Source organism: Rhinolophus sinicus, linkage group LG09 (genome assembly GCF_036562045.2).
Source record: "Rhinolophus sinicus isolate RSC01 linkage group LG09, ASM3656204v1, whole genome shotgun sequence".
Taxonomy (NCBI): Eukaryota; Metazoa; Chordata; class Mammalia; order Chiroptera; family Rhinolophidae; genus Rhinolophus; species Rhinolophus sinicus.
In genome coordinates, this window is record NC_133758.1 from 104,844,378 (window position 1) to 104,857,891 (window position 13,514).

The window sequence follows — 13,514 nt, forward strand, 5'->3', positions numbered from 1 at the left end:
GATTATATTTACCCTCATGTATATAATATTTATATTTATATGTATATAAAAATAGAATACATATGATTATTGTTATTCTTTATACCTACAAAAACAATTAATACTAGAAGTCACTTTGAATAGGCAGCATGTCAACTTTGAATAACTTCAGCATTAAATTTTTGTTTCCCAGAATGTAGACTGTGCCTTGTTATTATTCGGGAAATTCCATCAGTGGATACCAACTGCTAACAAGGCTTTACTATGCACACAATGTGTTCATTGAACTTAAAAGCACCTTTTCAGCTTCAAATCTTGATATGAGCTTTATAAATAATTACTTTAATCATCATATTACACGGCATTGTTCTAAATTGTGAACTCTCGGGTACTCCCACTGGTGTCCAGTTAGACGTTATTTCCACTCACAGGTGTCAAAATAAGGCAAGTAGAAAGGAAAACGGCCTACCCAAACTGCCCACAAGGAGGAAGGGAGTGGAAACTCTGGGCCGCTCTCCAGGAAAGGGGAGGGAGATGCCAGTGGTCATGGGTTTGTGCAGACAGGATCTTGTCTCCCCCGAAAGGAGCATTGAGGACTTCAGGGAAGCAACCCAGCAAAAGTCGTAGGTGTCCTTTGTGAGCCTGGGAATCCAAACCCAAAAGCCCACATGCGAACACAAAGCTTCTGGTTCCCAAAGAAAAAAACATACAAGCAACTTGCCTAGTTATCAAAACTGTCTCATGAGATGTCCTATTCTTGTGGGCCAGCAGTAGAGAAAGCTTAATGAAGAAAATGGAGCTATGTAAGAGTTTCATGAGTAAAGACTGAGTTCATGCTCATCTTGTGGAGAGAACCACCTCTAAGTGGGATGGAAGTTCCAGGGAGATACAGCAAACACTTGGGTGTTTTCATGTTTGTTTTTGGTAACATATAATTTGCACTGGGCTTTGACGCAAGGGCTGGGCCAGTCTAATGTGGCTTCTTTGTTTACAGACTGTGGATTGAACGTACACAAACAGTGTTCCAAGCATGTTCCCAATGACTGCCAACCTGATCTCAAGAGGATCAAGAAGGTGTATTGTTGTGACCTCACAACACTCGTGAAGGCACACAACACGCAGAGACCCATGGTGGTAGACATATGCATTCGGGAGATTGAAGCAAGAGGTTTGGGCAAGACTCCTTATTGGAGTGATTTTTTTTTTTTTACTGTTGTCAAAGAAACTTTCTTACAATTGTTAAATTGACTCTCTCTCTCTCTGCTATTGTTAAATTGACTATCTCTCCACACACACCAACTAAATCAACTTCTGTTTCATACGTATACCATAAGTGTATGATATTTAGTCATGTATGCATTCAACACATACTTGCTAAGCATTTATTGTGTGCCACTCGTTGAGGATCTAAAAGTCACAGTTCTCAGGGTGGCCGGTTAGCTCAGTTGGTTAGAGCGTGGTGCTGATAATACCAAGGTTGATGGTTCGATCCCTGCATGGGCCACTCACAAGCTGCACCCTCCTTAGAAAAAAAAAGACACAGTTCTCACCTTCAAGAAATTCACACTGTAGTATGCAGAATCAGAGGGCCAAATTAATAAATGTGGGTGCATGTATTCAACACACTGTGGAGGCACAGAGGAAGACGTCGTAGTCTTATTTGAGAGCAATTCAGAAAGGGCTATGGCAGAGAGGCGGTTTGAATCAGGTCTTAAAAAGTGCTACTATTAAATAAATAAATTGTTGAGCAACATAAACATTTCCTACCATTTAGAAGTTCACTTCTAGTATTGGTTGTTTATTTCAAAGAGGAGAGTTAAAAGATTGAAAATATCTAGGCATTGAAAAATCAAGGAGGTAAGAAAGAAACATTTCAAAGAAAAGGTTCTTCATATTACACTTGAATCATCTTTCCTTTATTTGTGCTTTGTTTGGCCACTCTGCAGCTCTTCAAGGTCAAAATGTTCAGTGATATGGTGGATTGAGTCTGGTTGAGGAGAACTGGGATAACTTAGATAATTGGACCACATGAGAAGCCCAAAGGTTGTAGGTATTTTTGCCATATATATATTCTGCTCTAGCTGATATCCATTATTGTGTCCAGATTGGCTTAATATATTCTAGAGATATTTATGCGTTGGCCAATTATCCCATTTTTTTTCCAAAACAAAATATACAAAGGAGGACATTATAGCTTATTATCTCAAGCCTTTTAGAGACAGGAAATGCAGGATGAAAACGTCAGCTATTCTGTCCCCTTAAGACTTGCTCATTTAATCTCAGGTTGTAAGAAATGCCTCCTTCTCCTTGACGGCTATGGCTGTGGGTGCTTTGGGATCTGGTGAGGTATTGATGCCAGGGCTGAGCTGGGTGAATTGATGAAGGGTCCCCTGACTCTGGATGAGTGGCTGAGACAAGTAACCCAAGGTGCTGGTTAGAAGACTGCAGTGTGGAGTCAGACCATCAGCCTCTCCAGAACCTGCAATCAGGACGGTGCTTCTCTGAGCAGCGGGGACCATCCCAGAGTTATCCTCATCAGGGACCACTGATAACCTGGGCAGAGTAACCACCCTGTCGGATGTGTAACGTGTCCACGGGGTGGGCACAGCACTCAGGATGCCCAGTACAAGAGCGAAAATAGCACGAATTAGGAATTTAGGCCAGGGAGTCACAGCAAAGGGGTTAGAGCCACAGGTATCAGGGGCCTGTGCATGTGAGCAGAACCAGAGAACGGGCTGGAAGAAAGTCACATGCCGCTTCCGTTCCCAGTTTCCTTGCCACCACTGCCAACATCTTACCGCATCGTCCATCTATAGCAAATGCCTTTTTGTTCTCCAAATGCTCTGTTATGGCCCTTTGTTTCTGCGTGATGGGGCAGAATGAGAAGACAATGGACTTGAAGTTACATTCCCAGCCCTGTCTCATACTGGCTATAGTATGACCTTGGGCAAGTCACTTACTCCATTTGAGTATGTTTCCTCACCTACACAGTAAATGGAATCAGTTGTACAGTCTAAGGAGGAGTTAATCCTTATGAATGACGTAGCACAGGGCCCAACATGTCCTAGGACTCAACCTGTGTTACTTCTTTTTCTTTTCGCCTTTTCTTGGAATGACCAACTCCCCTAACTCCACCTCCAAATCCATCCATCTGGCTAACTTCCTTAACCCATGTTTCAGTGCTGTCAGAGAGGCCCCACCAATACTGTCTTCAACAGGCCACAGAGCTATTTCTGTCTCGGGGAACAGCCCAGGGCTAGTAGAGCAGCTCCCAGGGCAGGCTCCCCCTGGTGACTAGTGCCATCTCCTCTGCATTCCAGCCAAGGGCAAAAGGGCATGTGCTTCCTCGTCAAGTCCACAGCCCCCATGGTGGCCTCATCTCTTTTTCCCTCTTCACATTGCCAGCACTTCATGGCCGCCATTGCCGTGGCTGTTGTTCTGAAAGTCAAAGGTTCCATTACAACAGAGGAATGGGAGAATTCACATTGGAAGGGGAACTGGCTACACCAGCAAACCCCACCCCATCCTTCACGACTTCCTTCAAAGATAGCTCCTCATACCACCCTGCCCAGCGCCTCTTCTGTCCACAGGCAGGACTGGCGGTCGCTGCGTTGGGTCCCCATGTGCCACTTTACCTCTGGTGCAGTGCAGGTGACAAGCACACTGAGGTGTGCTTACATGCATCACCAGTTAGGACAGGGTGACCCCAGGTCTCATCTTCCGGGCCAACTCAGTTGATCAGTAGTGGCAACCTGGACGAGTGTATTGAGACGAATTCTGAGGCTGGGGTGGGGGGGGAAGAGCGAAGGTCAGTTAAGAACGTCTCTGGTGGTGTACAGTGTGTGTCAGATGGGTAGTAGACTTACTGGGGTTATATCACGTTGTGAGGTCAAGAAACGTCTAATCACAGTGTTGTTTTGTAAACCTGAAACTAATATAATATTGTATGTCAACGGTAATTGAAAAATAGATTTTTTTTAATTAACATTGATTGGGGTGACAATGGGTAGTAAAATTACATAGGTGTCCAGTGTACAATTGAAAAACAAATTTTTAAAAAATAAAAAAAGAGTGTCTCTGATGGTTACAGGAGAGAGGAGGGGCAATATTTATGGCATGCATTTGTCGTCTCTGATGCAGCCCTGACGCAGACCCTTCTATACGGCAGATAGTACACTCAATAGATATTTGCCACATGAAAACCAGGAATGTATGTTAGCTAGTAAGAGTCTGACAGAATATACTGCAGCAGCAGCTATTTGTTTGCTTATTTTTGCTGTAGATATACATAGTTTGATAGCAGCTAGTTTTTACACACGGGGTCTGAAATCTGGTCCTCTCTTCCTTCTGATGCTTTTGGGACCTGGCTAGGCCGTAGGACCTGTCTTAATGAGTCAGTAAGCTCTAGCAGAAGCCACATCATTCTCTCAGCCTCAATTAACAGTGATCAAGTTTCCAGAATCATTCATCAGAATTTTATTTTTCTACATCTGTCTGTACGCTCATTGATTTGAAGGTATAACAATGAAATCCATCACATTTAACCTATTGTCATGTTTATGATTAAACATAACAGGCTATAAAATTTGGATTATTCCACCCAAATCAAGATAATATGTATCAGACACGTGTACATGGATGTGTGTGTTCTTAGCACAGTGCTACCCGCAATGTGACACACAGATTAACATGACACATGATGCTGGGGAGAAAGGAGGGAGCTGCCTAACGCAATGCGACCGCTTCCAGCACAAAGAGAGCAGGAGGAGGTCATAGTAAATGAGACTCGGAAACAGGTTCACTTTACAAAGCCAGGCAGGAAGAAGAACAGCTCTCTGAGGTCTCTACTGCCACACGAGCAAATGAAGACAGATGTGCATGGAAACTGAGATGGACAAGTCCAAGTTCTGACATGACAGTGTGTAATATATAAGAGCACTGATGACATTTGCTCATTTCCTGATAGCACACAATGTAGATATGAAATTAGAATCTGTTTTAGATGTTTCAGGAAACTAAAGTCTCTCTGTCTCTCTCTCTCTCTCTTTTTTTTTTTTTTTTAAACAGGATTAAAGTCAGAAGGCCTTTACAGAGTCTCTGGGTTCACCGAACACATCGAAGATGTCAAAATGGCATTTGACCGAGGTAGGCTTGTGCTTTCATGAAAGCCAAATGACGTAGCTTTAATGCTCTCGCTTTTGGAACCAGATTTTATGCATCGTGGGACTGGGGTTTCAGGGCTACTGAGAGCTGTTCTTCACGAAGCCACGGAATAATGGTTTGCAAATCTCAAATAGGTAGCCAGCATTTGGTGCCATGAAGGTTTTTGAGTTGGTTGCCCAGCATTTATGGTCAGTCCACATGGCACAGGGGAACCCTTCTGCATCCCCCCAGCTCAGGAACCGGTTGAATCTTCTCCCAAAGCTCCAAGAAAGAAGGCATAAGAAAGGGGGTTTGGGACACCCTCACAGTGAAATAGGGAAGCCCATGGAAATTTAGGAAGTCACTCCCTTTGTTATTTATGACTGTGCCAGGCGTTCTTTTGCGAGGTCTCTTGAGAACTTGTTAAAAACTCAGTGAGCCAGGGCCCACCCTTGGGACTCATTCAGAAGACTGGGTGAGCCCAAGAATCTGTATTTCTACTGAACAATTGAAATAATTCTCTGCAGCCAGTCAAGAGCTAGATCCCTTAGCCTACTGGATGGAGCCTTTACTCGGTAGAACAGTAGACAGGGTCTCTGATGACCTGGCTGCCCCATTTACTCAGGCTCATGGCCAGCTCCTCCTCTCGGTAGACTTTCTGCCCCAGCATCACGGAAACACACCGTACCTGTTGTCATGAACAATCCCCTGGGCTCGCCGTGACCATCGAGAGCGTGTTCACATCTCTGCCTGGCAAACACTCCCTATTAATCAGGTGTCAGCTCAGGTCTCTCCTCTTTCATGAATCCTCCCTGACTGCCCCAAGCTGACCAAAGAGTTCCATTTCCTTTTGCTATGTCTGTCCCCTGTTTCCACATGTCTCCAGTGTAGCAATCTTCCCATTTCCTTGTAATTGTTGGTTGCATGCCTCACTCCCAATCTGACTAGAGCTATTTGAATGGTGTGTGTTTTTTCTTCCTTGTTTCACTGGGGCTTAATAGTGCCTGGAACATGGCAGATTCTCAAAAACAGTTTGTCAAATATGTAAATGGCATGTCTGCCACACTCACTGTTTTCTCTACATCAGCTTTTTTTATCCTCAGAACCAAATTTGCTGAGGCATTTTTTTTCTTGCTTTCAATTCTCTATATAAAAGAAAATGCAAATAGTCCCTATATAATTGAAACTTTTTTTATTTGAAAAGTATTATAGTTTTTGACAGTTAAATTGGGCTGATATTTACTAATGGTAAAACAAAAAGCCAAAAATGTCTGGAGAACGATTATAAACATGGTAAGAACTATAACATTACCCACACATGAGGGAAGGTTAAAGTTTCCCAAATTAAAGTCCTAGGGACTGGTGGACGAAGAATCAAGTCAAAAGAAACTTCAGTGAACCTGAAAGAGACAATAGAGACTGAAGATATTCGACAATTATTTTGTGTATGTCATCTTCATATCCAACCCCAGAGAATACTGCTGGATCTAGATAAGGGCTTCTTGATTTTTTTTAATTAGATTGTTACTGTATTCTATCATGAATCTTTGTGTCTAGAATATGAATTTTTGTGCAGAATTTCTATTTAGCAAATTACCGGGGGCTGGGACCCAAAGGACTATTTTCAGGCTTATTTCACTACCCTTTCGGCTTACCCGTACCCTCAGACTCCAAATCCCTCTCACCACCTTTCTTTTTGTTACTTCCTGCATCTCAATGTTAAGAGAAGCCAAAGGAGTCAGCTGAGACTCATAGGGAAACATTCACTGTTGGATTTTTTTCCTTTCTGGGCACACTTTAACGTGCTGAAATAAGGTCCTAATTAAGAATTGGACCATTGATTGTTTTTCAGATGGTGAAAAGGCAGATATATCTGCCAGCATCTATCCAGACATAAACATCATCACTGGAGCCCTTAAACTGTATTTCAGAGACTTACCCATTCCTGTCATCACCTATGATACCTATTCCAAATTTATAGAAGCAGCAAGTAAGTATTAAGAACTAATTTTTTATTTGTACCAAATGTTTCAGTGCAGTGATTATGAATTCAAGAAAATTAAAACTCAGGACCGTTTAAATTATTGCCTGAGCCGCTTGCTTTGCCAAGTGTGGGCACCGTGGTATAGTTAATAGAAAACCAGGCACAGGGCCCCAGCTGAGCTGAACCAGTCCTGAGCCAATTCTGCTGGGCTGGCGCTGGGTGCCAAGCACTTCTGCATCTCCCTGTCGTTTCTGCTGTGCCGGGAACCAGCACGGTCAGGCCTACTCTGTTTTATGTTGAAAGTAAGAATGTTTCTGAAGTTAAAAATTAGATATCCTCCAATGAGGACCATTGCTATTTCAATCCATTAGTCAAAATCCCATTGCTAATGGATTCAAGTAATACTCCATGTTTTTGCCCATTGATGCTGTTCAAAATTAATAATAGGCGAAGACTATAGTGGCTCAGGTGCTATACTAGGAACGCTCACCAAAAGTCCTCTAATTTTATCTTATCTACCCAATGAAGCAAATACTATTATAATCCCATTTTACAGAGGAGGAAAGCAGGGCTTGGAAACTTGAGCTCATGGGTTTAGGAATGGAACACCATCTTTGGTCTTCCATCAACGTCCCTCATTCAGTGTTTGGCACCTGGGCCCACTGTTGTCAGGAGAGAGAATCATCATGGAGAAGGGAGCAGGAGGTGGGCTGCACGATGCCTAGCAACAGAGTGAGGAAGGAGAGATTCAGATGCTGGAATGCATAGCATAGATGTCAAGGCCACTCTGGGGAAGTTTTATAAAAATAGATCATCTTTGAAGGTATGTGCTATTAAATATGGTAATGAGACAGGGAAATATGCAGGTAGGGTGGGGTTAGTGTGAGCACTGTGGCCCTGCTCCCTTGTAAGAGCATTCCTTCTTGGGTCCTGGTGGTCCTGACGAGAGGAGATTCTAGTAGCAGGGTACCCTCCACCCCAGGAGGAACGAAGGAGAGCTTTCTTTGGTTGGCTGCCAGAGACCGAAAAAGCAGAAGCATGCATGCTTCCTCCCATTGTTAATGTGGCCTGTATCTACTTCCTAACCTGGACTGGACACCAGGCCTGACCATGGCAACACTTGGGTGAAAAGTGCCATAAACGCAGGCTGAGTCGGCTGGCTCAGGGGCCAGTGCCCTGGCATTGTAACGTGTATTCCGTTATGGAAGTCTACCAGGGAAAGACTTCTTAGACAACTTCAAGAGGACACTACCACGTGTGATCCACTTTTAATTAAAGCTTGTGATGCTGACATTGCTGGCAAAGCCATCACTGAGAAGACAGGCACTGCAGTGTGTGCATATGCCACCCACAAGCATCTACAGGCTGCAGGTTCCTAGAGAACAAGGACCGTGGCCAGCCTCCTGCCACCCACCCAGTGGCTGTTCAATACACCACATGTGGTACCTGGCCCCAAAGCCTGGAATGAGGCAGGATGCGGTGAAATTGGTTACTTTTAGTGAAATGTCACCTGAAGTTGCATGAACTTATTAGGCGTCCCCTCCATCTGTAGCCAAACTTGTTGCTGCTCTGCGGACTTTAATCCCACAAGGCTGCCCTGACATTCCTGGTGTGTGCTCTTCCCAGAAATCGCCAATGCCGATGAGAGGCTGGAAGCCGTCCACGAGGTGTTGATGCTGCTGCCTCCTGCCCACTACGAGACCCTCCGATACCTAATGATCCACCTCAAGAAGTAAGCTCACACCTATTATCACCTCCTCCGCAAACCCTGTCTGTCCCCGGAGTGAATGCTCTAGAAACAGTCCACAGCCTCCCTCCCCACACCCCTGCGTGGACTTCTCCAGGCCAGCCCCATCCTAACTGCCAGTCGCTCACTGTGTCCCTAGCTGCTCCACACACTTTACAAGCGCTGGCTGTATGCAGTGGGGACTGTTAGAGCCCTCATGTTACAGATGACATCGCTGAATCTGTAGGGGAGGTTAAATAATGCACGCGAAGAGGTGACGTGAAGCCAGGATAGAAACCTGGGCAGTGTGACCCAGAGCCCACGCGCTGTCATAACCATTTGTCTGCGCTGCCTCCACGTCTCGTCTTCCTCCCGCACAAGCCCTGTACTCTGTTCTGCTCCTCGGCCTTCTGCCCACTCCAGCCCCAGACTCCTGAGTCTGCCCTCCTGCAGGACAAGCACATTCCCACCCTGACCTCTTCTTTTTCTAGATGTATTACTTATCTATCACCAAGTACCAAATTGCCCCAAAACTTAGTGGCTTGAAAGAATAAGCATTCCTTCTCTCACAGTCTCTGTGACCAGGAATCCAGGGTTGGCTCAGCTGGGGGCCCCTGGTTCAAGCTCTATAACAAGGTTGCAGTCAAACTGACAGCCAGGCTGCAATCTCATCTGAAGGCTCGACGGGGGGACCATCCACACCCAAGCTCACTCACGTGGTTGTTGGCAGGTATCAGTTCCTCAGAGGCTGTTGGACGGGAGGCCTCACTTACTTGCTGACTGTTCTCTGTGTGCCCCTCACCTTCAGTTCCCTGCCATGTGGGTCTCCTCAGAGGCAGCTCACAAAATGGCAGCTGGCTTCCCTCAGACCAAGCAAGCACGAGCACCCAAGATGGAGGACACAGCCTTTCTGTAACCTAATCCCAGAAGTGGCAGCCCATTGCTTCTGCTCTATTCTACTTATTAGAAGCTCGTCACCAGAAGGGATTACACAACAAGGGTATGAATTCAGGGGTCACTGGGGGCCATCTCAAAGGGTTGCTGCCACAGAGGGCTGCACAGGTTATCTGTGTGAGAGCACATGACACGGATGGATGATGGAGTGTTTACAGGCCACTAGGACCTCTGCTTTCAGACTCTTTTACCTAAACTGTGGCTCTTTTTCCTTCACCATATATGTATAATGAGGTCAGTGAGTTGGTCTTTGAGATTTTTGGAGGGAACAGAGCACTTCTGTGTGCCTTCCTCTGTGTTTTTGGAAGATACATGGCAACAACCCATTCTTAGATAAAATGAACCAAAAATTGTTTAATTGAAAATTGACTAATTTTCAGATCCATTCAGTTAGTGAAAGGAGGCACGCGGAGAATACTATATCAACACTAGGTGTTGAGGGTTTTTTCCTATCATACAAAGCATATCAATGCTATTGCTCATATTCAAGTTGGTCAGAGATGTAACATTTAGCTCAGAAGGTTTCCATTTTGATTAATGTATTGAATTTAAGAGTACAAATCATTTTTGGATAAATAATAGGCTGTGAATGTCAGCCTGGCTTTTAATGAGCTACAAATTATTTCTTTCACTGCCCAGTTGTTATAGTTTGGATGGCAAAGTATGACGATCAGGAAAAATGCTAACATGTCCCAGTTGCATCTTAAATGCCCATCTCGTTTTGGCCAGACGTGATGCCTGCCTTAATGGGGAGATGGGAGTGATTTTTACGAAGAACAGCCTCTCCTACCTCTTTCTAAGCTGAATTGACCTTCTAAAATAATGCTAAATGGCTAATCTTAACAAGTTCCAAGAGAAGAGACACAAAGGCATGGCTTTCCATGCAAAACCCACATGTGTTTTAATTATATTTTTCTCTTCTTTGGAGAACCTGCTCCATTTTAGATCTATTTATGAACATCCTAAAACCTAAATTTCTTAAAGTAAAAATCTGGAGGGTTGTCATTTTATTCCACTAGAAGGTATTAAGCCAACTTTGGAGTCTGAATTTCACTCTTAAAGGCTTTGTAGTTCTTATCTGGATGTTGGAATGATGATTTTCAGTTCCAACAGTAATTACTACTCCAGACCTCATCCTGTGGGAACTAGAAATAACGTCCAACTGCTTTCCTGTTTGGCCACCCTCTAGCCATCCCCTTGTCCCATGATCGTGGACTGGCTATTCCTAAGCCCCATCCTACAAGTAACCTTTCTCCTCTGGCACTAGCCCTGCCAGCAGACAGGGAATCTGCCCTTAGCTTCCCTACTTGCCAGCTTGCAGACCAGGAAGGAAGCGACAAGAGGGAAAAAAAGACGTCCATACAAGCCTAGACTAAAATCTGTGTGCACTGGGGGCCAGCTAATAATCGACCCCTCCAAAGCAATATCCCCTAAATGACCATCTCTTATTTATTTAGTTAGAAGGCTTGGGTCTCTCATTTTAAAGGTTGTGTCTAGACCAGTTTCACTTAGTAATTCGCTTCCACTGGCTGAAGGCCGTGTCAACGATCAAAAAAAGAAAAGAAGAAGAAGAAATCAGAAGAATTACCTTTTTAAAAATACATTTCTGTGATTCTGATTCTCAGTGTTCTTTTGCAATTTCCCAAACCAGAGAAGTTCTTGGGGTCATATGGATATAATCAGTACCTAAATGTGTCCCCAAGTCAGCCTAATGTTTGTTTTGCAGGGTGACTATAAATGAAAAGGATAATTTCATGAATGCTGAAAATCTGGGGATTGTGTTTGGGCCCACCCTGATGAGATCCCCCGAGGACAGCACGCTCACCACGCTCCATGACATGCGGTACCAAAAGCTGATTGTGCAGATTTTAATAGAAAATGAAGACGTTTTATTTTAATCCGCCAGAGAAACGAGTTGAATGGCCCCGGCCCCATCAATGTTGTGAAAGCTAAGGGAATAAACACATTTCTTACACTTGATTTGTTTTCCAAGCAAGTGACAGAATTTCCTGGACCACAGTGGATGGCCAAGTTGGCTACTGTGTCTCATAGACACTCGCCTCCTCCGTGTGAAAACAGCCAGGGTGAGGGTGAGAAAAGGCCCTCGCCTGGGGTCTTTGCCTTGCCCCGAATATATGTCTGTTTTGCTGGAAGAGTGATTAATGGATCTTTCTTTAACTTATTAAAAAAAAAAAAATGTAGACCTTTAAACGTCAGTCTTAGTAATATAAGGGAACTTAATTCCTAGAGGTACTTGATACAGTTTTACATTTTCCACTTACAAAAAAAGACAATTCTATATGTTAAATGTTAAATGAAACTTATATTGTAAAATGTATTTTTATTTGAGCTGCAAGAATGTTGCTTTATTTTAGCAAATAGAGCTCAATGCAGTGCATTGATTATTTCCCTGTGTACCTTGTCCTGCCTTCTTGCTGTGACCCCTGGAAAAGTTTACCGTGAATGCAGTATTATCTCGACATACCTCTGTCCCCACCAGTGCTTTGCAATGAAATTTCCACTGCCGCCTGTGTCTCTGTTTTGGATAGTTTTTGCTCTTAAGCACTGAAATTTTGCTATCGAATGGCATATGTTTATAGCAATTGTAGGACGATCTAAAACATCCACAAATTTTCTTTCTATAAAAATTTTGTAAAATCCCAAAGTATGTTTTTGGAATTGGTCGTAGGTTTCCCATCTCATGTGTGTATATCCCAGAATATGCCGAATGTGGTCATTTTACATAAAATAATTTGGGAGCACTGGTTGTATCTAGGCCATATCCAAAGTTAGCTTTTTTTTTCCTGTTTTCTTTTCAGGCAAGCACTGTAGATGCACACATTAAGACCCAGTTGTATTTTTGCCACATTTCTGTATCTATGGAAAGTGAATCTGCAGAATAATTTTTTATTTTTTTCCATTTTTGTTTTATAAACAAGCCTATTTTTTAAAGTAAGAATGAATAAGTTTGATTTCTACGAGTATGTGTTCCTCTTCAATAAAAGTAGCCCTGTATAGGTAATAATTTAATATGATTTTATTCCTATAGTGCCGTCTGATTGCTTATGTTTATCGTAGCATGAGCTTTTCACACCAAGATCTCTATATTTTGTAACATAGGTAAAATATTGAAAACATCAAAAACTGGAAATCTAGATTTTTTTTTTCTTCAATCCAGCTACCCTGTCTTTTCCTCTGATTGTCTGAGGTGATTCGTGTACTTACTCACTCGTCTTGTTTTGGAGTGACCAGAAGAGAATTACTGTGATAACGTGAACTGAAAGGAGGAGGGCCGTGCAATTGTCCTGGAAAGTCCCGGAGCCACGCGGATGGACTCCGGGGCACGTGGGGTCAAAATGCCCCTGCTTGGTCCCTGTTATGGTTGCTCCTCCCCCGCTCTACAGACTTGTTTGTCGTAGCTTATGTACTTCTGGATACTGTCCCAAAAAATATCTGGAAATGGTTTTATTTTGTGAAGTGAACAATACTTTGTAATTTATGATAGTGTAAATGGAAGAAAAATCATTAAATGTATTAAATTCTTCTGTCTGTCATTTTGGAGTCTGTGAAGGAAGTTGGTGTTGCGGGGTGGCGGGAGCGGGGTGGGGAGACTATTCAAAACGTTGTTCCCAGATGGATTTGGGCAATAAAGTTTTAATCACCAAAACACAACGCAAAGACAAGCATTGCACTGAGCCCCCACCTCGTGGCCCCAGTCCCACCGCTGCC

The 13,514-nt window shown here is 43.5% G+C and overlaps 1 protein-coding gene across 2 annotated transcripts in view; it reads left to right on the forward strand.

Annotated features, from left to right (window-relative positions):
- CHN2 (chimerin 2) overlaps positions 1 to 13,328 on the forward strand; it is a 267,473-nt gene extending 254,145 nt beyond the window's left edge. For both annotated transcript variants that reach the window (XM_019726170.2, XM_019726171.2), the window contains 5 exons: positions 974 to 1,147; positions 5,047 to 5,124; positions 6,974 to 7,111; positions 8,732 to 8,837; positions 11,512 to 13,328. In XM_019726170.2, coding sequence (XP_019581729.2) covers positions 974 to 1,147; positions 5,047 to 5,124; positions 6,974 to 7,111; positions 8,732 to 8,837; positions 11,512 to 11,683 — 668 coding nt within the window. In that variant the 3' untranslated portion in view covers positions 11,684 to 13,328. The remainder of the gene's footprint in view (positions 1 to 973; positions 1,148 to 5,046; positions 5,125 to 6,973; positions 7,112 to 8,731; positions 8,838 to 11,511) is intronic.
- The last annotated feature ends 186 nt before the right edge of the window (positions 13,329 to 13,514 follow it).